Genomic DNA, 21,379 nt, shown 5'->3' with positions numbered 1-21,379 from the left:
TTACAATAAATCAACCTAATTGATGTCACCTACAATACATTACCCAATTGGTGTCACTTGCAATAATTCAACCTAATTGATGCCATCTACAATAAATTAACCTAATTGATGTCACTTACAATAAATTAACCTAATCGATGCCATCTACAATAAATCAACCCAATCGATGCCATCTACAGTTCCAATCCACATCCACCAGTGTCCCCGGAACCTGCCCCTCCTCGCCAGGTCGCGCGGCGCGGGCGTGCCCCAACCACCAGACAAGTGAAGTGAAGTGAACCGCCGCCGCACCGCCAGGCCCCTCTTCCATGGCGACAACCCGCCGTTCGCCGCCGATACCCCCTTTTTCCCCGCCATGCCCCGGCCGCGCCAGCGCCTCGCGGCGCTCGCCTGTTTTCTCCTCGCGCTAGCGTGTCTCTACGTGGAATTGCGCCGCTTCAGCAGCGGGCTCCATCTGGCGTCGTCTTTGGCGCCCGGCGCCCGGGACGGCCCGTACACGCTCCGGTTCCCCGCCAGCTTCCCGGCCGGCGTCAGCAAACGGGCGCTCGTCAAAAACACCCCGGCGTTCCGGGCGGCCGGGCTCCGGTACTCGCACGTCCTCGGGGCACCGGTCCACAAGCGCCCGGTTCTCCCCGCCCCACGGCTCTGGGGCACGGCGGCGGTGCGTCTTTTTTCCGCCGCCGACATTGGGCGGGCCCCTCGGCGCTGTGCCGGCGCGCAGGCCGCCAACGCGTCCGTGGCCGTGGCGCCGGCGCGCAACTTGAACGCAGACTTGGCGGCACTCGTGGGCCGCGTGATCCGCGAGATCGACCGCGGCTCGGACGCGTACGTGCGCGAGCTCCGGCCGCTCGTGGACCCGCACGTCCGGCTCCAGGCGGCCTTGGGCGTCGTGCACCGGCACTGGTTCCACATGGCCGGCTCCTCGGTGTACTTGGCCGAGTACGGGCTCCACATGATGGTGTCGCGCGTGGCGTACAGCCCGGACGGGCTGCGCAACAACCCGCGCTTCTCCGTGGCGTATGCGCAGCTCTTCGACGGCGCGTGGGACGAGGTGCGCGACGTGGCGTTGGTGGTGCCCTCCAACATGGGCGCGGGCGCCCGCTTCTTCTCGGTCCAGGGCGCCAACTACACCGTGGCGCACTACCCGGCGATCCTCCCCGTGCCGTTTTTCCACGACCCCGCGGACCCCGCGTTGAAGTACCTTGGGCCCGAGGACGCGCGCGTGGTGCTCGTGCAGAACGCGGCGGGCCACCGCGAGCCGCTCCTCGTCTACAACAGCCAGCACCAGAAACACACCTTGCTCGACGACGACGACGACCACCTCCTCGGGCAGCCGGCGCTCTTCCGCTCGATGTTCGTGTGCTGGCCCTGGCAGTTCCAGCACGGCAAGGCCGCGGTGGACGGCCGCCCGACCGCCCGCTCCGACCGCCAGCTCTACAACCGCGTGAAGGAGCTCCGCATCAAGAACCTGCGCCGCCACAAGACCCAGAAGAACTGGACGCCCTTGCTCAGCGACGCCGCGCGCGCGCACGCGGGCCACGACTCGCACGTGCTCTTCGTGTACCGCTGGGCCCGCCTCCAGATCCTCCGCTGCGACATCTCCACCGACGCCGGCACGTGCGGCTTCGTGTTCTCGGCCCAGCCGCGCTTGAAGGTCTCCTCGCAGGTCGGGCCGCTCCGCGGCGGCACGCCCATGGTGAGCCTCCGCAGTGTGTTGGGCCTGGGCCCGGCGCCGCAGCTCGCAGAGTTGATCCCGCCCGCCAGAGAGGTGTGGGTGGGCTTTGCGCGCGCCCACCTCCACGAATGCGGCTGCGGCAAGGACTTCTACCGCCCGAACCTCGTCGTGCTCACGGCGGACGTGCTGGCCGGGGGCAAGCCCCGCTTCCGCTTGAGCCACCTCTCGTCCTTCACCTCGCTCAACGTGGACGTGGTGCCCTGGGACCCGCGCCGCCCGCTCGACGTCTGCGAGAGCACGAACGCCGTGATACCCAACGGCATCTCGGCATGGCTGGTCCATGGCGCCAGACAGACCTCTTCCGGCTGGGAGGTCGACGACTTGCTCTCCCTCTCGCTCTCCGTCTCCGACTGCACCGTCGACATCGTTCACATCCACGGCCTCCTCGGCGCGCTCGTCAACTTGGCCGATCCTCTGCCCTTTCTGCCGCCGGCCAGCGACGAGCAGGGGCGCGCGGCTGCTTTCGAAACGGCGCAGGGCGTGGGCGCAGACGCGGACACAGCCAACGACCACATCATCTGTGCCATGGAGGAGTCCGCCAACTTCTGTGCCTACTATGGGATGACCGTCGCTGACCGCCTCGCCATGGCCAGTATGTATGAGGATGACTATCAGAGTGAGAGCGAGGACGAGCAGATGGAGAAGTATAGGTTCGCCCTTGACGAATTGGGTTTGGCGTAGGCCCGTGTGCTTAGGGGGGCCTCGTGGTCTTTTGGTGGGCCTTTTTTTGTGGGCTTTTGGCCGGCCTTGGCTCTTATTTGCCGGTCACGGGTGCCTGTCCTTGCTGGTCCTCTCGCGAGGCAAAGAAATGACCCCATCAAGAGGGCCTAACAAGCTTGTATTTATCAAAAAAGAAATGCACGAATTCTAGATGGAGGCCATGCCAAAATGCCAACCGTGATCTTTGCCTTGTTAAAATTCTTCGACGACTGAACTGCTTAGAAAGCCACTGCAACTTACGTCCTCGCGTGTATTCACGCATTGTACGAAATTCCGGACATGATTCTATTCAACTGGCACCACAGCTTGTAATTAAGCACTCCTTTTCCAGTCCAATCAAGTGACTCCATTTAGTGTCGGCGGAAAATTATGGGCGTATTCGAAAATCAGTGTAAATTCCCGATTCTGTGCAATACAAAAACGAGCCGAAAATAAATAACAACGGGGTGCTGGACATTAATCAGGATGAGGCGGTTTCGTCTAGAGACTCGTCAGAAAAAAGGATAAACCTCCGATACGGGGAGTCGAACCCCGGTCTGGACGGTGAGAGCGTCCTGTGCTAGCCGTTACACCATATCGGATTCTGATGGTTGAATTGAATACAAACCTATTATATTGTATACATTGTGTACAAATATAGACGTCCGTCTGATTTTGTTTTCTTCGTGACACAAGGTGCTTCTGAACAATAACGGCAAGTAAATCCAATATGCCAATTCACGGTATGTTTTCTTCCAATTTCCAATACGTAAACAGATACGTGCCATGAGGACTGTCCAGGCCGTGACTAACGGAAGGGGACGGGCCGAGCTAAGACACTTGGTACATAGCTGGGAGCTGTTTAAAGGTTTTTGTATATATTCGTTACATAGTTTTGCCCCTTTAATCAGATGAATCTACCAAAACATTAGCGCAAGCTGTTTGTGATTTCTTTTACATTACGGTTTTTTTCCTTTCATCAGATGAATCTACTAAAAAAAAATAATTCAAAGGTTTTTTATAATTGATGATATTCAGTTTCACCAATCTGATAAATCTACTAAATACAATGGCGTGATATGGCACATGATTCATAAACTACTCATCCTCAACAGACTTAATAAATTTGAAAATAGGTGTGTACAGTCAGGCTCAAAGGGGAGGAATCACATCTCTGACCCTCTAGTAAATAAGCTGTAAAGGTCTTTATACAAGATGTATCTTATGGATGGCAGAAGTAAAGATTTTCAAGTAGTGATGTAATTTTGAACAGATGGTTTTTGAGAGGGTCGCGTCTTCTAGTACATTTTAGGCTGCACCTGGCACATTTCATCTGATTTAATACCGCGCAATAATTCAAGTTCTTGGTGTTTAACTTTTAATCTTACCTACTAGCCTGGTAACCAATTTTGCAGCTTTCTATCAAACAATTACAGGTTTCTCGTGAACCTCTGCTCCTGATAAGCTATTCGGAATCTTTGAGTGCATACATCTCCCAGTGTCATTCTGAACATGGCTTTTGGAGGATGAACCTACCAAGACTTATTTGAGAATCTTATGTAATACATAGTTCACTTCTTGGTCGTTCTACATACTTCGTGTCTTCAGGCACCTCCGGGTGATCATTTAACGAATGAAAACACAGTAGACAGAACCCTCTTCCAACACAGAGCCCTTTTTTGAAAACACGTATGTCCTATTCTCTAGCAATTAAAAACCTCTTCAATTTTTCGGCATTACTTTCTGGTAATATTTGGATTTTCAGGGTCTTTGTCACCTATTTCTATGAGTAGGGGTGCTGAAACATATGTGGTGAGGTCCAGAATATATTTGATGCGCGCCATACAGAAGCTCAGATGATTCGAATCTTCTCTCAGTCGAAGTTTTTTCAGGACCTGCTTTAGATTTCTCAGCTTTTTGGTGATTCTCACACCAATTCTCTCAGTTTAAAGGCTAAAAGGAGAAATTTGAGGCGTATACCCATGTCGTACAGAGCTCCCGTATCATTTCTCGAAATTCTGCATTTTCTGAGCTGAAAATTTCTTTAAGTTAAGTTTATAAGCACTGATTCAGTAGTTGAGACACTGAGTGAAATCTTTTATGTGATGTATAAAGATAAATGCTAGGAAGAAAGTGAAGATCGGAATTGAGTCTTATCATTCAAGCCAGACAGATGGGGACTCGAATGCAAGCAAAGCCGCATTGTCAGAGACAGACATTCCACTCTAATATTAGTGTATCTAGTTTATTTCCTTGAATCATCAGTATATACGCAGTTTTCAAGGTGGAGTTAAAGAGCCGTCGCTGCACTATAATATATATGCGGGGATACCATCCACTTAATCCAACAGCCCAATGACTCAGCAATTACTTTTTCTCATTCAGAGCGTTCTTTTCATTCACCTCCGTCAAATACTAGATCATCTCAGCATACTCAGGTCTGACCGGCAAGAGCAAAGGTGCGTGGTGAAGTTTGACATCCAAAGTCTCGGCCCAGTCAAACACCAAGCCCTGGTTCACCATGAAGGGAGCACCCACAAAAGCAAAGTCAATGGTTCCCTTTTCATGGAGCTCGTTGACCTTGACCGGGTCGTGCAAGCGGCCCACGCCTGGCACAATGGCCTTGTCGCCCACTGCTTTCTTGACCGCCTCGGACACATTCATGAACATGCCGAAATGCTTGGGCAATCTATCGGTATTCGCATCATTTCCTCCTCCCGAAACGTCAAGGACGTCCACGCCGTGCTTCACGACAATGGGGGCCAACCTCACCGAATCCTCGAGGATCCAAGCGTCCGGGTTGGAGTCGGACAACTCAGAGCCACTTCATCTCAAAACCACCGGGAAGCCCTCGGGCATATTGGCCCTCACGCAGTCAATGAACTCCAACAAAAAGCGGATTCTGTTCTCATACGACCCGCCGTACTGGTCGGTTCTCTTGTTCGAGTGCGCAGACATGAACTCGTTGATCAAGTAGCCGTGTGCGCCGTGGATCTCCACAAAGTCAAACCCGGCGGAAACGGCTCTCCTGGCAGACTCGCTGAACTTCTTGACGATCTCATGGATCTCTTCCACGGTCAACGCTCTAGGCACAGGGTACTGGCCGCCCTCTCTGAAAGGCAAGGCCGATGGAGCCACAATCTTGTCTTCGTCGCCCCTGGGGTCCCAGTCCTCCAAGTCCAAAAATGCGGAGCCCCCGACACCTTGCGTCCCGTGTGTCCAAGCTGGATGCCGATCCACGACGTGTTGGCATGGGCAAAGTCGACGATCTCCTTGAGCTTGGCCTCCTGCTTGTCGTTGTAAAGACCCACGTCCACTGTTGACACCCCTGCGTGTGGTATAATGGTTGTGGCCTCGACCATCACCAAACCAGCGCCTCTCAAAGCAAAGGCCCCGTAGTGGATCTTGTGGTATTCCGTGGGAATGTCGTTCACGCCTGTGTATTGGCACAACGGCGACACACCCACTCTGTTTGGCAATACCATGCCTCTGATTTTCAAGGGCTAGAAAATATTGTGTGTTTTCTCGTTCAAGTCCACTGCTGATCCAACCACACCTTCAGGCAATGGGTACTCATATGGGAGGCCGGCCGCGAGTTTGTATGGGGCGTTGGTGCCTTATTTTGCTTTTGGGAGTTCGAGCTGTGTCATTGGATGTAGATTCTGGATATCTGAAGATATTTGGGCTGCACTGCTCAAGCTTGCCTATTTTATACTCGAAACCCATTACTAAGCTGGACGGTAGTTGCAAAACTGCAGGGTTATTGTTGCAAACCTGCACACGGGCCCATCGGCGGTGTTTATCCACCTTCCGGAACTCACAAGCAATCATGAACAGGGCATGATTCTGGTGGTACCGATACATCCCAGCAACTAGCGAGCGGCCTTGTCTGTCATAAGAGTTTAGTTCCACTCGCTGTCAAATTATCTGTGTATTTTTCGTTTTTTTTTAACTTTCTGTCGGGTTGCTGGTTGCCGATGTTTATTTCTCATTCCTTTGTATAAGGTTGAACCAAAATGAGCTGATGATTATCAGCGGTTATTCTGAAGTAGTTTGCAGCGGATGCCTTCTGGCATGATAATCCGGAAAAACAGATGAACAGACCCAGATCCTTATCTTGCTCCATTTTCCTGTAATTTGTATGCTCTAATAAGGCTTTAATGGCAAAGGAGCCATCCCCGCGCATCCGAACAATATTTCGGGAAATCGAAGGCTTATTGCTCTGATATTCCCACGAGCGAAATGAGGACAGGCAGATTTTTCCGTCTGCTTTGATTAGTCAGAAACGCGATGGAGTCTCATTGAATTTCTCCGGATGCGGGGAATGTGTTACCATCCAGTCACGTGACGAAACTGAATCGACAGTGGTGCCGATAAATCCCACTTTTTCCTGGCAAAGACATAGTGGCATTCAGCGTAATATCCTTTGGTTTCTAGTCCCTGACAATATCCTCATAAACTCTAGGATTCGTGTGGTTGGAAATATGACGAGGCGAACATGTCGCCATGCACGTGACCTTGCGCCTCCATCAAGCGATCGTTGTATATTCCAAATCACATCTTAGCAGAAAGACAAAAGATCATGTATTGACTCTTTACAAATAGTCGCTTGTGGTCTTTTAATGGTCTGAAAATCTTCATCTTCTAATTTATGTGAATGAATTTCAGCTTTTTGAGAAACGCGCCTTCATCTTCATTTTATGCAATCCATAACCTTTTCGCGAGATTTTACGAATGCAAACAATTACATCAAATACTTCTTTTACATTCACACGAAAAAATCTATACCCTCTTGAAAATCCCACGTTGACTTTAGTATTGCAAACGCTGTGGAGGCTTGCTTGACCAAGTGTTGTTCGATCTATACTGAAGATGCTCAAAGTAGGGTGTATGTGGCCAACGACAAATGCTACCATATTTGATAGAGTGAAAAAAGCTAATCGAATTCAAGAGAGATACATCACATGTCATGATCGTCCATTACTTGAAAATGGGCGGGAAACACTAGTATCACATGCTTTCACAAGAGTGTTCAAACCAAACATTCAAAAAAAAAACAAACAAACAAACCTTGTTGACCCAAGATACTGACCTAAAACGGCATTGAAATTGAGAATAGAAGGTGTTTTGTTTATAATAAATTATTATTTTGATTCTATATCAAACAAGAAAAATAACAAAATGAATATTTGAATTGGAGGGTGTGGGATGCTCAAACAAAGTGACATCCAACATACCTGGCACATCACCTTCAGTAGCTCGTGTATAGTGTAAACGGTAATGCTGCATAGCCCCATGTATTGTACCAGGAACTTGACAGCTGAAAAAGATCTGGAAAGCCGTGCCACATGTGAAGCAATAACAATAATGGTGTCTTCAAACACAACTTCTCAAATATCAAATACGTTGAAAAATCTGTGAAGGTCAGAAACACATTAATGAACGTTTCAACAAAAGAAAAAATAATGAGCATAATTCATCCCTATTATTGAAAACGCCGATAGAAACTTCTCGCATGCAATCAGTTGGAAGTGGCCAAAGAAATTAAGCTAGAGCCAGGAGTAACGGGTGGGTTTTCTCACTGGGATTTGAGCCGGAATATCACGCTTTTGATGAACAAGAATTCACTGAAATTTCTAATTTTCAGCTAGTGCATTGTAGATTTTGTGAAACTGACGCTTCTCAAATGAAATAAAAAGTATGCAAGTAGCGCTTCTACCTAGACCTGTGCTGATTTCCAAAACTGGCTCGTTGCTCCAACAATAAAGTTTGAAAAGGGAAGCCCAATTCTTTCTTACTTACAAAGGGGCTTGATGTTTTTTTTTTCTTTTTGAAAGAAACACCATAATATAAGGTGTCACTGAGGAATACAAAACGCCCTCACTACCTAAAAGCTGTAAAGAAAGAAACCAAAAACAGACTTCAACATTGACTCAGATGAGAAGGCGCGAGCACCAATTTACAAAATGTCCCAAAGAAGATGTGTCCCCTTCTAATTGACTTCATAAGAAATGTCAGCCACTAGGAAATGCTTTCCTGAGAGCCCATGACCCAAATTTATTCTGCTTGATTTTCAACATGCCATGTCCTTTCAATGGCGTTGCCTGGATGGGCTACCAAGATGACAGGGAGGCATCACCCTGCGATATTTAGATGCCTCAACTCCCTGAAAGTTTGTGTTTTTGGGGTGAATTCCAAGGGACTAAAACATCCAGATTCAATGACTTAAACATATTGATGCTGTAACATCTCAGAGCATAAAGTCTGGCGACTCTTGTTTTCCAAGGCATGCGATACTATAGGCGCTGTTGGCAGGTAAGACTTTACTTTTTGCTATATTCATGAGATTAGAGTGCCATCCTATAAAGAACTCACCTGTGTCTCGAAAGAAGACACGGTAGGGATGATCGCACTTGCCACTGATGGATATCTGAAACGAGGTGTTCCTATTGTAAGATTGAAGGGTTGAACTGTGCGAAAGTGGATTGCAATCAAATGATGCGAGGGCGTAATCACGAGGCTCTTATGTCCCAGTTGTCGGGTCATGAATGGGAGGCTGGCTGTTAATTTTGTCCAGTTGACCCCTTTTATTGGAATACCCAAGCATGTCGTCAGATCTATGAAAAGATAAGATTTGGGGAATCGGAGATAGTCTTTGGACACCTATCGCTTCGACTAATAATACTGAACATAACGGAGCAATCAGGTCAGATTTTTATGAATAACTGTGAAGGGCTTTAATTTCCACTACAATGCGTCACACGGCAAGGAAAACCCTTATTGCCTCTAAATTTGAGGTGGGGGGGGGGAGCCCTTGTTTGTGTCGGTTTCTCGTTTTGTCTAGAGAGTTTTGGCTGAGTTTGAGGGGTTTTAGGCGATAAGTGGCTTGAATTCGCGAGAAATGAGAAAACCAGAATTTTGAAAATTTACGCTTGGTTTGATTGTATGCATAGAACTGCAGAATTGGGTGTGTTTTGGCTTTTATTTGCATTGTAAACTGGTCAACATATTTCTCTGCTATGCTCTTTGTTTCCAACAGGGTGGTTGGTGTAATGGCTAGCATTAATGCCTTCCAAGCATTAGACATGGGTTCGATTCCCGTACCACTCATTTTTTGCGGAATTTGGCCGGCATGTCAAAGTAAGCCGCCCTATGCACGAGTCCGAATCCCCCCTCTTTTGACCAAACAACGCGCTTATTTTTACACCCCAGACACATCAACGAAGTATGACACCTCACAGCACAGCACCCCTAGCGTGAGGTCACGTGCTCAGCAATGGGCTGCGGCCTCAAATTGCACCCTGGCGGTACTCCAGAAAAACACCAAAACCCAAACACAAAGCGGGCCAAAAAGTGGAAAAGCCCCTGAAAACATTAGATACAAATACCGGGAAGCTTAGCGACAAGTGTGCACTGAAGCGCGGCCAAACACAGGTCCACAATATCAAATGCTTTGATGAAGACAATGTCTGTCTGCAACATAACAATCAAACAATACAACAAACAGGCCGACAGACTAAAATACAGGCCTCACACGACAAACAGAACGGGAAGCCACGCCCTAGGTCCCCCCGGAAACGTGTCAAAAAATTCCCCGTTTTTGCATACACTGTTTGAAATTGTCCCATATCTCCATTCCCGGCGTCTCTTTAACCGCCCGAAAATACGCGCCCGTATGTTTCCCTTTTTTTCCTAAAAAAAAACACCGCGGCCCTAAAATCAAGTCCCTAGCCCCAGTCCAATTTCCCGCAGCTCCATACACGCCACCCGGGCCCATCGCGCACTGCTAATTTCTCACGCGGGCGTGCGCCAACCGCGCCAGCACAGGCGCCACATCGCAGCTCGAAATGTTTCTGCCTCTTTTCTTCCCTTTTTCTCCTGAACAAAAAAACCACCACCACCAGAAAAATATGTCTGACTCCGGATCCCCTCCCCCTTCCGACGTGCCACAGTCGCCTGCGCAAAACGCCGACCAAATTCCGCTTGAGCAGGCTGCGCCAGCCCAGGCTCCAGCCCAAAGCAAGCTTTTTGTGAGACCCATTGGATTTGACACCACCCGCGAGGCTGTCGAGGACCACTTTGCCAGCGCCGGTACCGTGGTGGACGTGCACATGATGCGTGGCTTTGCCTTTGTGTCGTTCTCCTCCAGCGAGGAGGCGGCCCGCGCCCAGGAGACCTTGAGCAACACGGATCTCGACGGCAACTCGTTGCAGATTGAGTTTGCCAAGGAGAGACGCGAGGACACGCGCGGCCAGTTCCGCGTCAAGGTCACCAACTTGCCCGAGGGCACCGCGTGGCAAGACTTCAAGGACTTTGTGCGCGAGAAAACCGAGTGCTCGCCCACGTTCGCCAAGGTTTTCCGTGACTACGAGTCTGGCGAGACCATCGGCAACTTGGAGTTCTCGTCCTCGGACGAGCTCGACAAGGCCATTTCCGTGTTGAACCAGGCCGACTACCAGGATGCCGTGATCTCTGCCGAGCAGGACACCTCGCCATTCGTCCCCCCAGCTAGAAGGGGTGGCTTCAGAGGTGGCCGTGGTGGCCGCGGTGACTATGGTGGCCGCGGCGGCAGAGGCGACTTCCGTGGCGGTTTCCGCGGTGGCAGAGGCGACTTCCGCGGCGGTCGTGGCGGTTTCCGCGGCGGCAGAGGCAGAGACGACGGCTTTAGAGGCGGCCGTGGCGGTTTCCGTGGAGGCCGTGGCGGTTACGACCGTGATGACAACCGCAGTTACGAGAGAGACTCGTACACGCGTGACAGATCCCCCACCCGCTACTAGGGAGCCGGTCAACCCTATTTTCACTTCGAGATGACTTGCTTTTTACGAACCACCACTTTGAATGGGAACGGAAGAAATTGGAAAGAAAACGTGCTCACATGGGAAGAAGAAGAGTCTGTTCCGAGAAACAACACGATGTATAACTTTGAATTAGATTAAGAAAACACTAGCTGACACCCACAGATTTCAGACTTCACAAACAGCACACGACGATATACTTTGTTCTGCACTTAACCTTCTTGTTTCACGGGATTTCTTTGACATGTGCACCAGCACTTTTATGTGATCAGCAATGGCTTCTTTTTTGAGCCCTGCGCCGCGATTACATTCGATGACCTTGATTTATACTGGGGAACCAGGCGTAGTGGATACATTTGACCTAATTGCTGAACGTTCCAGGGATTTGCAGCTAAGTTAAGTTATTTACTTTAGGATATGACGACACGCACTTAGATTCGACTTGAGATTTCCTTTCATCAGGACTAACGTGGGCATTGCTTGCAGGTACGGGGATGAACATAATCCTTGCTCATGTATCATTGACTGCATGAACTCATTCTCCATGAGAATCATAATGCTAGCTTTATTGGATATCGACGTCTGAATCCATCATCGCTTCAGATGTTCTTTTTCAGCTGGCCACAATGGACGTTATGCATGTTTGTGTGGCTTGGGGACCAAAATTTCTGGCTTAAGGCAGCTTTTGATCCCCAGCTCAGAAAAGCAAATGGGAAGCGGTTTATCACTCGTGACATTCAATACGGAGATGACAGAAGCAAATGCACGACACGACTACCAGTTCAATGTGAATGCTATGATTTGCACTCAATGGACTAGATATAATGTCACGATAAACCCAGAAACGATGTATATTCGACTTGAGTATATTTCCCGCGTACATGATTCGATGTATGACAGTCACCACGCACAAGGGATCTACTTCGGGGCTTCGAGCAGGTTGGCGATACGAAGGCAATAAATGACGAAGCTTTGATCGCGGACACTATGACGTGGTTCTTATCTGACGCGCGAGTGATTGAGAAGAAGCTTCGAAGTGGTAGCAAGACGAAGTCTGGTTCTTAACGATTTGAGGAAATGAGGTGCAAGCACACCCAACTTTCCCTTATTGGACTGATAGAGCCGGCATCGCGATGTCAATGGACATTTCAACAAACGACAGGTCTTACGACGCTTATCAAAAACGATGTTTTGCACTCGGAGGAAATACAATCTGACCGAAGTCCGATGGCAGTGATGCGCTTTCGAGCAAAGTTTGATATCGGCCCAACTAGATCTAGTCCGCATTTTTCCACAGTTTGCGTGTTTTGTGCAATCTGAGCCTATTCAACGCTTCTTTCATGATACCGAAACGGCACTTTTTTAAATGATATCGCGTCCTAATTTATGACCTAATTTATGGCCTAATTCATGACCTAATTCATGACCTTATTTATGACCTTATTTATGACCTAATAATTCATGACCTTATTTATGACCTGAATTAAGACATATTTTACGACCTGATTTACGACCTAATGTATGATCCAAGTTATAAGCTAATCGATGTACTGACGTACAGCTATCATTCTTTGACAAGTTTTTATCTTGCAGTTAACGTCAAGGTGACTCCAGAAAGCCTCTATGTGGTATGTGATTGATACATTTTAACATTCGTGTGATGTTTCCAACACCTAGCTCACATTTATGGGAGAAACTTCAGCGAAAGACCTGGTTGCTAATTTAAAAAGCGGAAAATTCCTGTTTGATCGAAAGCAGCCATCCTACGCAAGCTCATTCCTCAATATTGGCTTCTGAGTGGCAGCCAACAGTGACGCTGGTTTGACAGATTTTGCTGCATGTGTTTTCTTATTTCTAGGTTGTTGAAAGATGGTGGAGAAAAGTGGTCAGTTTATTCTCGTACATTAAAAACTTAAAATGGGTTAGTAAAGATGTCTTCTATGAAAAATAACATAACTTTAGTAAAATAAGTGACCATCGTTTTTAGCATCTTTTGATCTCCATTGATGATTGACGTGTGATTCTGATCTACCGACATTCAATTGTCATTTATCGACACGATAGTGTCATGTAATTTCATTCTTGACATCTTGACATCTTGACATCTACAATTGTTGGCATTTATTGGCATGTGATTATGATGTAGACCACGTTCAATGATACCTGATTGATATTTACTTACATGTAGTTGACATCGATCGAAACCCTATCGCCCATGTGACCGAAACTGGCACCAATGGACATCCGAATGCCATTATTGATAGCCAAGGCCCATTATTATGACGACATCATTTGCCAATATAAGGCTACATGTGCACCGAGTGATGATAATTGCACTGTGAAGAGCCCAGCCAGAATGACAACAGAACTTAACAAAACAGAAATAGAACCCGAGACAAGACTAGAGACAATACCAGAGACAAGGCCAGAGACTATACCAGAAACAAAACAGAAACTAAACCAGAAAAAGACCAGAAATTATGCCAGAATTAAAAGCAAAACCAAAAAAACCGAGAAACTAAACCAGTAACATAACCAGAAACTTAACCACAACAATAACCAGAAACATATTCAGAAACAGGACCAGAAGAAAAACAGAAACTTAACCAGAAATTAAACCAGAAAAAGACCAGAAAAAGATCAGAAACAGGACCAGAAACAAAACAGAAATAAACCAGAAATTAAACCACAAACAAGACCAGAAACAAGACTAGAAAAAAGACCAGAAACATAAACAAGACCAGGAAAAAGACCAGAATCAAGGCCACAAGCAAAACAGAAACTAAACCAGAAAAACCAGAAACGTGTCCAGATATAAAACCAGACTCAGAACCAGAAATAAAATGAGAAACAAGACCACGAACAAGACCAGAAACAAAATCAGAAACATGCCCAGAAACAAGACCAGAAACAAGACCAGAAACATAACTAGAGAAAGAACCAGAAGCAAAACAGAAACTGAACCAGAAAAAGACCAGAAATTATGCCAGAATTAAAAGCAAAACCAAAAAGACCGAGAAACCAAACCAGTAACATAACCAGAATCTTAACCACAATAATAACCAGAAACATAATCAGAAACAGGACCAGAAGCAAAACAGAAACTGAACCAGAACTCAAAACAGAAAAAAACCAGAAACAAAACCAGAGACAGAACCTGAAATTAAGTATGAAACAAAAGCAAAACCAAATAAACCCAGAAACTAAACCAGAGACTGAACCAGAAACTAAACCAGTAACATAACCAGAGACGTAACCACAATAATAACCAGAAACATAATCAGAAACAGGACCAGAAGCAAAACAGAAACTACACCAGAAACTACACCAGAACAAACGCAAAACAAACCAGAACCAAAAAACCCAGAACTAGAAACTGACCCAAAAAAGCACCCATGGCTGGCATCCTCGCGCAATCCACCCTACTCCCACCAAAAAAAAAAAACCTCTGGGCTTCTGGCAACCGCACCCACCCGCCGCGGCCGCGCATACCCTATATATCTTTGGCCCCACGAACCTGCATTCCCCCAATCCCCCAACATGGAGATTTCGTACGGGCCCCACGCCCTCCAGAAATTAAAGGTTTTCCACCACTCGCCTCTCAACAACCACACCTTGCTACTTGTCCACGGCGGGGCCTGGAACGACCCGCTAAACACCTACGACGATTTCCAGGACTTGGTGGGTTTTCTCCAGGCGGCCGGCGCCGGCGGCCTTGTAAACATCGTAGGCATCAACTACCGCCTCACGCCCGAGGTGTGCCACCCGCAGCATTTGCACGACGTGCTAGGCGGCATTTCCAAGTTGGTGCACGAGCTCGGCGTGCGGCGGCTCCTGGTGGCGGGCCACTCGGTGGGTGCCACCTTGGCGCTCCAGCTACTAAACTACAGGCAAATCATGGCGGACGGGGTGCGGGAGCTGCAGAAGGCGGGCCGGGCCGTGGAGCCGGTAGCGCCCGTTGCGGAGTTCACGCTCGACACGCTTTTTTTCATTGACGGGATCTACGACATTGCGGGCCTCGTATCGGAGTATGGCGCGCCGTACGCGGCCTTTGTCGACCGCGCGTTTGTTAGTGAGCGGCAGTACCGGGGGGCGGTGCAGCCCAGTTGGCGGTCGCCGGGTGCGTTCGAGTTGTGTTTCGAAAAGGCCGTGGTGGTGCAGTCCACGCAGGACGAGCTTTTGAGTTTGCGCCAGACAAAGGGTTTTCTCGCGTTTTTGCGTGGGGTGGGGGTGGACTGCGAGTACCACCAGGAGGCCTGGGGCCGGCACGAGGAGGTGTACCGGCGGCGCGAATTGGCGGCGGTCATGGTGGCGGCGCTCACGCGCGGTGGGGGAAATGCGACGAATCATGTACGGCCAATGGGGGGAGAGGGGGGAGAGGAAGAGAGGGGGAGGGAGGGAGGGTGAGAGAGCATTGGTATTTGAGACCTCAAGCGGGCTAGCTGCGAGAAGTGTTGGGAAATGTCGACGCAGAGAATGAGAGAGAGGGGAGAGAGATGGGAGAGAGAGATGAGAGAGAGAGGGGACAGAGATGGGAGAGAGAGATGAGAGAGAGATGAGAGAGAGAGATGGAAGCAGCAGAGCTCTATAATAATTAGGAGCTGAGCAGCTGGGGTGGTTGAAGAATCCATATAGACTACAAACATTGAACAGAAAGCGGCCCTCTGTAATATCGTAAGAGGAAGGAGAAGCATGAATTTGAAAGCAGCAAGGCCATAGATGGGAACCTTCAGCATGTGAGGAAGATGGAGGGAAGTGCCTGACCGACAAACACTTGGGGTGTGGGCAGAAGGGGAAACAGAACGCAGCTGGTATACTGAGATGGGGCTATCCAAGAGCAAGACTTGGTGGACGAGAATATCCAAAGAGTCTTGGGACGACAATTCCAAAAGTCTTGGGTAGATATCCAAAAGTCTCAGGACGGAATATTCAAGAGCAAAGCTCAGTATACGAGAGTATCCAAAAGTCTTAGCATACGAGAGTATCCAAAAGTCTTAGTATACGAGAGTATCCAAAAGTCTTAGTATAGGAGGATCTCCAATAGTCTTCGTATACATATCCAAAAGTCTTAGCATACGAGAATATTTAAAAGCAAAGTCTTAGTAAACGAAAGTATCCAGGAGCAAAGACTTGGGAGACGAGAATATCCAATTCCAAGACACTCATTCCAATCCCATACTACTCTCATTAGAATTCCGTAGTGCGCTCATTATTCCATGATACTCTCTCAATTCCACACTCCTCCCATAACTACACACTACTCTTATATGGTTCCATACTGCTTTTATATGGTTGCACACTACTCTAGTATAATTCCACCCTACTCTTATATAATTCCATGCTACTCTCATGAGTTCATACGACTCTCACTAATTCCACACTACTCTCATAACTACACACTACTCTTATCAAAATCCACACTACTCTCAGAACTCCACACTGTTCTCAAAATAATTACAAAAGTCTTAGAACGAGAATATCAAAAGGTTTAGCATACGAGAATCTCCAAAAGTCTTAGCATACGGGACTATTCAAGAGCAAAAACTCATCAGACTTGAGAACAGTTGATGAGATATATTGGATTCGCTGATGTAGAGAAGCAGCTAGCGCAACTGATGTTGAAAGATTTTTCCGAGGGATACAAATTCAACAAATCTCTTGAAAGCAGCAAAGTCGTCTCGGAGATTGGAAACAGCTGTTGGACTGAAAATAGAGATATCTCTAATGAGCGGAATTCCGAAATGAGCAGATATATCTAAGATGCAGACAGATAGAGAACATCCAAGGGGAACCAATTGAACAGGGAAGAAAATTTCGAAAGAAGCGAAGTAAGTAAGTAAATCTTGAACAGAGAAAAAAAAAAACGCTAAAGTGGTGGAGATGCATTGAGAAAATTCTGGTAGGAAATAACTAAGTTTTGAGAAGAGTTTGAAAGAATGTGCTGAGGCGAAAAAGAAACAGCAACAGAGAGAAGTAAGCGGAGAATCATATGTAAGCCAAAAGGGAGCTTTTCAAAGAAGTGACCTCTTAAGATGGGCTATCGGCGTGCTACAGTAATTTGTACAGTACATCTTCTAAACATAAATATAAATTTAGATATAAATATAAATATATCGATTATGGATTATAGTCTGCAGTTGGACTGTATAAAAAGGCAATTGCTAGTAGTCGTAGACAAGAGCGAATCGGTGAATTCAACTGCTACTCCACTAATCACTCAACTATGAAATCTTATGGTGCATTATAGGACAAGCTGTAAGTGGAGATACGGTTTGGGTAGGGGAACCTGGTCGGAAAACATTACTTATTCATATATTGGTTTTGCCTTCTTTAAGGTCCCCTTCCTACTAAATTCAACTTATTATGAATTATTTTGTATTTTTTTCCCTTCAAACTTTTACTTAAATCTTAATAGATTTCATGATTCATTTGTTTTGCTTCATTAAAATTCTTCAACTTTGTGATCTAGTTGAAACCGCGAATCGCATTTCATCATATATAAGTCTATGGTGAAGAAGAGTCAGCTGGATAGAATGGATCTACTGGGGGACTTGTATGGGATGAAGAAACATTTCAACGGAACTATTTAAAGCATCAAAACCATACCGATGATTCGAGAACGTCGTTGCAATGCTGAAGAGAATTAGGGAAATCTCTGAGGTGACGGACACAGTTGAAAAGAAATAAGAAAGACACGTCTGGACTGGGAAAAGCCGGCTGAACCATAGAAGTTAGGGAGCAAAGAGAAATTTCAGATAGGATTATTGAAGGATGTGAGGACATGTTTGTCATATCGAGAAATCAGCTGAACCGCAGAAGATATAGCAAGAGAGTTATCTGATGTATGGAAATATCATTGAAGGAGTATGAAAGAGGAGTCTGAATTAAGGAAAACCGCTGAGCAGGAATGATTTGGAAGGGGGTCTTAAGTGGGAGAACAACAGAACAGAAGAGGTTGAAAGATGGTTGAAATGAAGAGAAAACAACCCAATCAAGAGACTTCTTAGAATTGTCTGAAACGAAAAAGACCTATTAAAGAAATGAATCAAAAAAGGTTCTGAAATGAAAAAGAAGAACAAAACGAAAAAAAAATATGTTGGGAAAAAAATAAAAGAGGGTTCGGAAATGAAGAGAATTGAACAGAAATGGTTGAATGTGACCTCTGAAACGGAGAAGAAGCAGTTGAACAGAGGAATTGACAAGAAGAATCTGGAATGAAGAGAAACAAGTAGAGAGAGAAAGCTAAGACAAAAATCGAAAAGAAAAATTTGAACAGAAGAGGTTGAAGATGATTCTAGAAGAAGAAAAAGCCGTTGATCAAGAAAGGCTTGAAAGAGGGGTCTAAAAAGGAAAAGAAAACAATGAAACAAAAGAGTTTGAGAACAGTCTCTGAAAGAAAGACAAAACAATTGCACAAAGAGATTTAAAGGAATCCTCTGAAATAAAGAGATATCATCTAACAGAAAGATATAGAAGATGTATCTTCTGGGAAGGATAAACAATTGAACAGAAAAAAGGGTTGGAAGAGGACTCTGGGATGAAAAAACAATGAAGCAAAAGAGTTTGAAAAGGATTTCAAAAAGGAAGATAAACCATTGAACAAAGTGCTATATTGGAGGTATTTTCTAAGAAGAATACACTATTAGACAGAAAAGGTTTGGAAGAGGACTCTAAAATGAAAAATCAACTGAACAGAAAAGATTGAAGACAATTGCTGAGATGAAGAAAAAACAATAGAACAAAGAGATTTAGAAGAATCGTCTGAAAGGAAGAAAAATAATTGAATAGAACGTCAAAACAGCTGCACAAAAAGATTTTAAAGAGGAATCTGAAACGAAGAAAAACAATTGAATAGAACGTCAAAACAGTTGCACAAAAAGATTTTAAAGAGGATTCTAAAACGAAGAAAAAACACTTGAGTGAAGCAGGCGTGCCGAATCTGAGTAAGAAAAACAAACAAAAAGAAATCAAACAGAAAAAGCTGAAGAAGGCTTTGGAATGAACATTCAGCTGGATGGACCGCCCCAAGCTGCAAAGATCTTAGGGCGCAGAAGAAACAAGTCGGGGCACAGAAATTAGACAAAAAGAAGCAGCAAAATTGGAAACGGCAGAAATTCCCCGAAGGAAGCATATTTCTTGGGCCTTGATTCCGGGCCTCGATTCCGGGCCTCAATTCCGGGCTTCGATAAAGCCGTTGTATTAGGACACCAAGAATCGAGTCCATGTCTGGCCGCGCGCATGGACAGGCAAAGGCCGAGAGGAGGAACAGAGAACATGCATTGATTGCAAGCAAAAAAGACACCATAAAACACAATGAAAACGCCAGGAAACACAATAAAAACACAGTGAAAACACAACCGAAATAGAAGAAAGCACAACACACCCACAACCAAAGAAAAAATAAAATAAAAAGACGTCAGCGGGATTTTTCGGCGGCGTGCAAGGTGAACATTTTTTACTGACCGGAAACTGAGACTGGGGCAAAGCGGCCCTGGCAAAAAGGACGGTGCACGCAGTGACAGAGCACGCCAAAACAGCACCAAGAACAGGGCAGCAGAAAAAAGACCAAACATCGAAAAACACCAAGACCCAAAACCCAAGACCCAAAACCAAAAATCCAACAGACCCAAAATCCAAAACCCAAAACCCAAAACCCAAAATCCGAAATCCAAAATCCAAATGTCCCACGCATCCATTTCCCAGACCTGCCGGCACCCAATTCCTCCCCCAGGCCAGCTCCGGCCCCATGCACGCAGAGCTGGCAGCGCACCACGGTCGTGCACACAGCAACAAAATTTTCCACCTCCCAAATCTCAGACAGGCCCTGGCTTCAGGCCCAGCCCTGGTCCAACCCTCACAGAACCACGGCAAAAACACCCCAAAACACCCCCCACACACAGCATGAATCAATCCTGGGCCGACGTCGAGGATGACATCCCCGTGCCGGAAATCACGGCCAACGCCGACGGCACCAAAACCGTGGTCAGCTACCGGCTCAATGCCAGCGGCCAGAAAGTGAAGATAACACAGAAAATCAAGGAGGTCAAGGTGCGCGAGCGCGTGCACCCGCTGATCGCCGTGCGCCGAGCATGGACCAAGTACGGCAAAGAGAAACACACGCCTGCCGGGCCGGACACCCGGACCACGCAGCTCGGCGAGAAGGTGGAGTTGAAGCTCGCGGCCTCGTGGAAGGAAATGGAGAAGAAGGAGGAGGAGGAGAAGGCCGAGGAAAAGGCCCACTTGATCAGCACGCAGAGACTCAAATGTAGAACGTGTGGCGGCGACCATTTCACCGCCAAGTGTCCGTTCAAGGAGACCTTGGGCGCGGAGGCGGCAGGGGCTTCTGCCACGCCGGAGCCCACCGAGCTGTCCAAATACGTGCCTGTGCATTTGCGCAAGGACGCGCCGTCCAGGGAGTCCCGCGACGACTCGTGCACGTTGCGCATCTCGCAGTTGAACTCGTTCGTGAACGAGGACATGATCCGCGGCGAGTTGCTTGCCAATCACGGGCCTTTGCAGAGGGTCACGCTTATCACCAGGAGAGATACGGGCGAGTCGAAGGGCTTTGCGTACGTGACGTTTGCCACGGAGAGCCACGCGCAGAAGGCCTTGGACGATTTGAACGGCAAGGGTTACCACTCGTTGATCTTGAAGTTGGAGTGGTCGCAGAAGAAGAAGGTGTAGAGGCGCCCCGGCGGGCGGCCACACACGGCTGCGGAGAAGGACGGGCGGCGGGCGGACCGGCAAACTGCAGACCACGCGGGCCCCACGAGGCTCGATCTGCCGGGGCCCTGCCCCGGGAGGCACATGTTACATATGCCGCATTAATGCTTTTGCAAGTAGTCCAATGGTACAATACGTATGAGTCTGGTGCGGCGGCGTGTGTAGTGGTGGCGGCTGGGCCCGGGGCGAGGGCTCTGGTTCTGGAGTCTGGTTCTGGAGTCTAGTTCTGGAGTCTGGTTCTGGAGTCTAGTTCTGGAGTCTGGTTCTGGAGTCTGGTTCTGGAGTCTGGTTCTGGAGTCTGGTTTTGAATGTGGTTCTTGAGTCTGGGTCTTGAGTCTGGTTCTGGAGTCTAGTTCTGGAGTCTGGGTCTTGAGTCTGGTTCTGGAGTCTGGTTCTGGAGTCTGGTTCTGGAGTCTGGTTCTGGAGT

General features: G+C 47.5%; 6 protein-coding genes and 2 non-coding genes across 8 annotated transcripts in view; 5 read left to right on the top strand and 3 right to left on the bottom strand.

Annotated features, from left to right (window-relative positions):
• Nucleotides 1-355: 355 nt before the first annotated feature.
• Nucleotides 356-2,416, top strand: METBIDRAFT_43624 (beta-mannosyltransferase; the record flags this gene model as incomplete). The annotated part of the gene is made up of 1 exon (XM_018857681.1): nucleotides 356-2,416. The coding sequence occupies one exon, from the start codon at nucleotides 356-358 to the stop codon at nucleotides 2,414-2,416; it is 2,061 nt and encodes a 686-aa protein (XP_018710910.1).
• Nucleotides 2,417-2,964: 548 nt separating this feature from the next.
• On the bottom strand, nucleotides 2,965-3,036 carry METBIDRAFT_t160. The gene has a single exon. It is a non-coding gene; the product is annotated as a tRNA-Glu (tRNA).
• A 1,813-nt stretch (nucleotides 3,037-4,849) lies between these two features.
• Nucleotides 4,850-5,919, bottom strand: METBIDRAFT_78785 (NADH:flavin oxidoreductase/12-oxophytodienoate reductase; the record flags this gene model as incomplete). Its single annotated transcript, XM_018858941.1, has 3 exons — nucleotides 4,850-5,248; nucleotides 5,273-5,605; nucleotides 5,638-5,919. The coding sequence occupies 3 exons, from the start codon at nucleotides 5,917-5,919 to the stop codon at nucleotides 4,850-4,852; spliced, it is 1,014 nt and encodes a 337-aa protein (XP_018710909.1).
• Nucleotides 5,920-9,472: 3,553 nt separating this feature from the next.
• METBIDRAFT_t173 lies at nucleotides 9,473-9,544 on the top strand. Its single transcript has one exon. It is a non-coding gene; the product is annotated as a tRNA-Gly (tRNA).
• A 514-nt stretch (nucleotides 9,545-10,058) lies between these two features.
• Nucleotides 10,059-11,575, top strand: NPL3 (mRNA-binding protein). The gene is made up of 3 exons (XM_018854892.1): nucleotides 10,059-11,008; nucleotides 11,042-11,056; nucleotides 11,129-11,575. The coding sequence occupies exons 1-3, from the start codon at nucleotides 10,282-10,284 to the stop codon at nucleotides 11,209-11,211; spliced, it is 825 nt and encodes a 274-aa protein (XP_018710908.1). The 5' UTR covers nucleotides 10,059-10,281; the 3' UTR covers nucleotides 11,212-11,575.
• Nucleotides 11,576-14,440: 2,865 nt separating this feature from the next.
• Nucleotides 14,441-16,041, top strand: METBIDRAFT_197762 (arylformamidase). The gene has a single exon (XM_018854891.1). It carries the CDS (start codon nucleotides 14,770-14,772, stop codon nucleotides 15,634-15,636), a length of 867 nt encoding a protein of 288 aa, XP_018710907.1. The 5' UTR covers nucleotides 14,441-14,769; the 3' UTR covers nucleotides 15,637-16,041.
• Nucleotides 16,042-20,130: 4,089 nt separating this feature from the next.
• On the top strand, nucleotides 20,131-20,913 carry TIF35 (translation initiation factor eIF3 subunit g; the record flags this gene model as incomplete). The annotated part of the gene is made up of 1 exon (XM_018858940.1): nucleotides 20,131-20,913. The coding sequence occupies one exon, from the start codon at nucleotides 20,131-20,133 to the stop codon at nucleotides 20,911-20,913; it is 783 nt and encodes a 260-aa protein (XP_018710906.1).
• The window catches only part of METBIDRAFT_197691 (uncharacterized protein), a 1,488-nt gene continuing 945 nt past the window's right edge, over nucleotides 20,837-21,379 (bottom strand). The window contains exon 2 of the mRNA XM_018854890.1: nucleotides 20,837-21,262. Coding sequence (XP_018710905.1) covers nucleotides 21,054-21,262 — 209 coding nt within the window. The 3' untranslated portion in view covers nucleotides 20,837-21,053. The remainder of the gene's footprint in view (nucleotides 21,263-21,379) is intronic.

Source organism: Metschnikowia bicuspidata (assembly GCF_001664035.1).
Source record: "Metschnikowia bicuspidata var. bicuspidata NRRL YB-4993 chromosome Unknown METBIscaffold_4, whole genome shotgun sequence".
NCBI classification, from domain to species: Eukaryota; Fungi; Ascomycota; class Pichiomycetes; order Serinales; family Metschnikowiaceae; genus Metschnikowia; species Metschnikowia bicuspidata.
The sequence above is the reverse complement of the archived record's forward strand: the minus strand, read 5'-3'. Positions and strand labels throughout refer to the sequence as shown.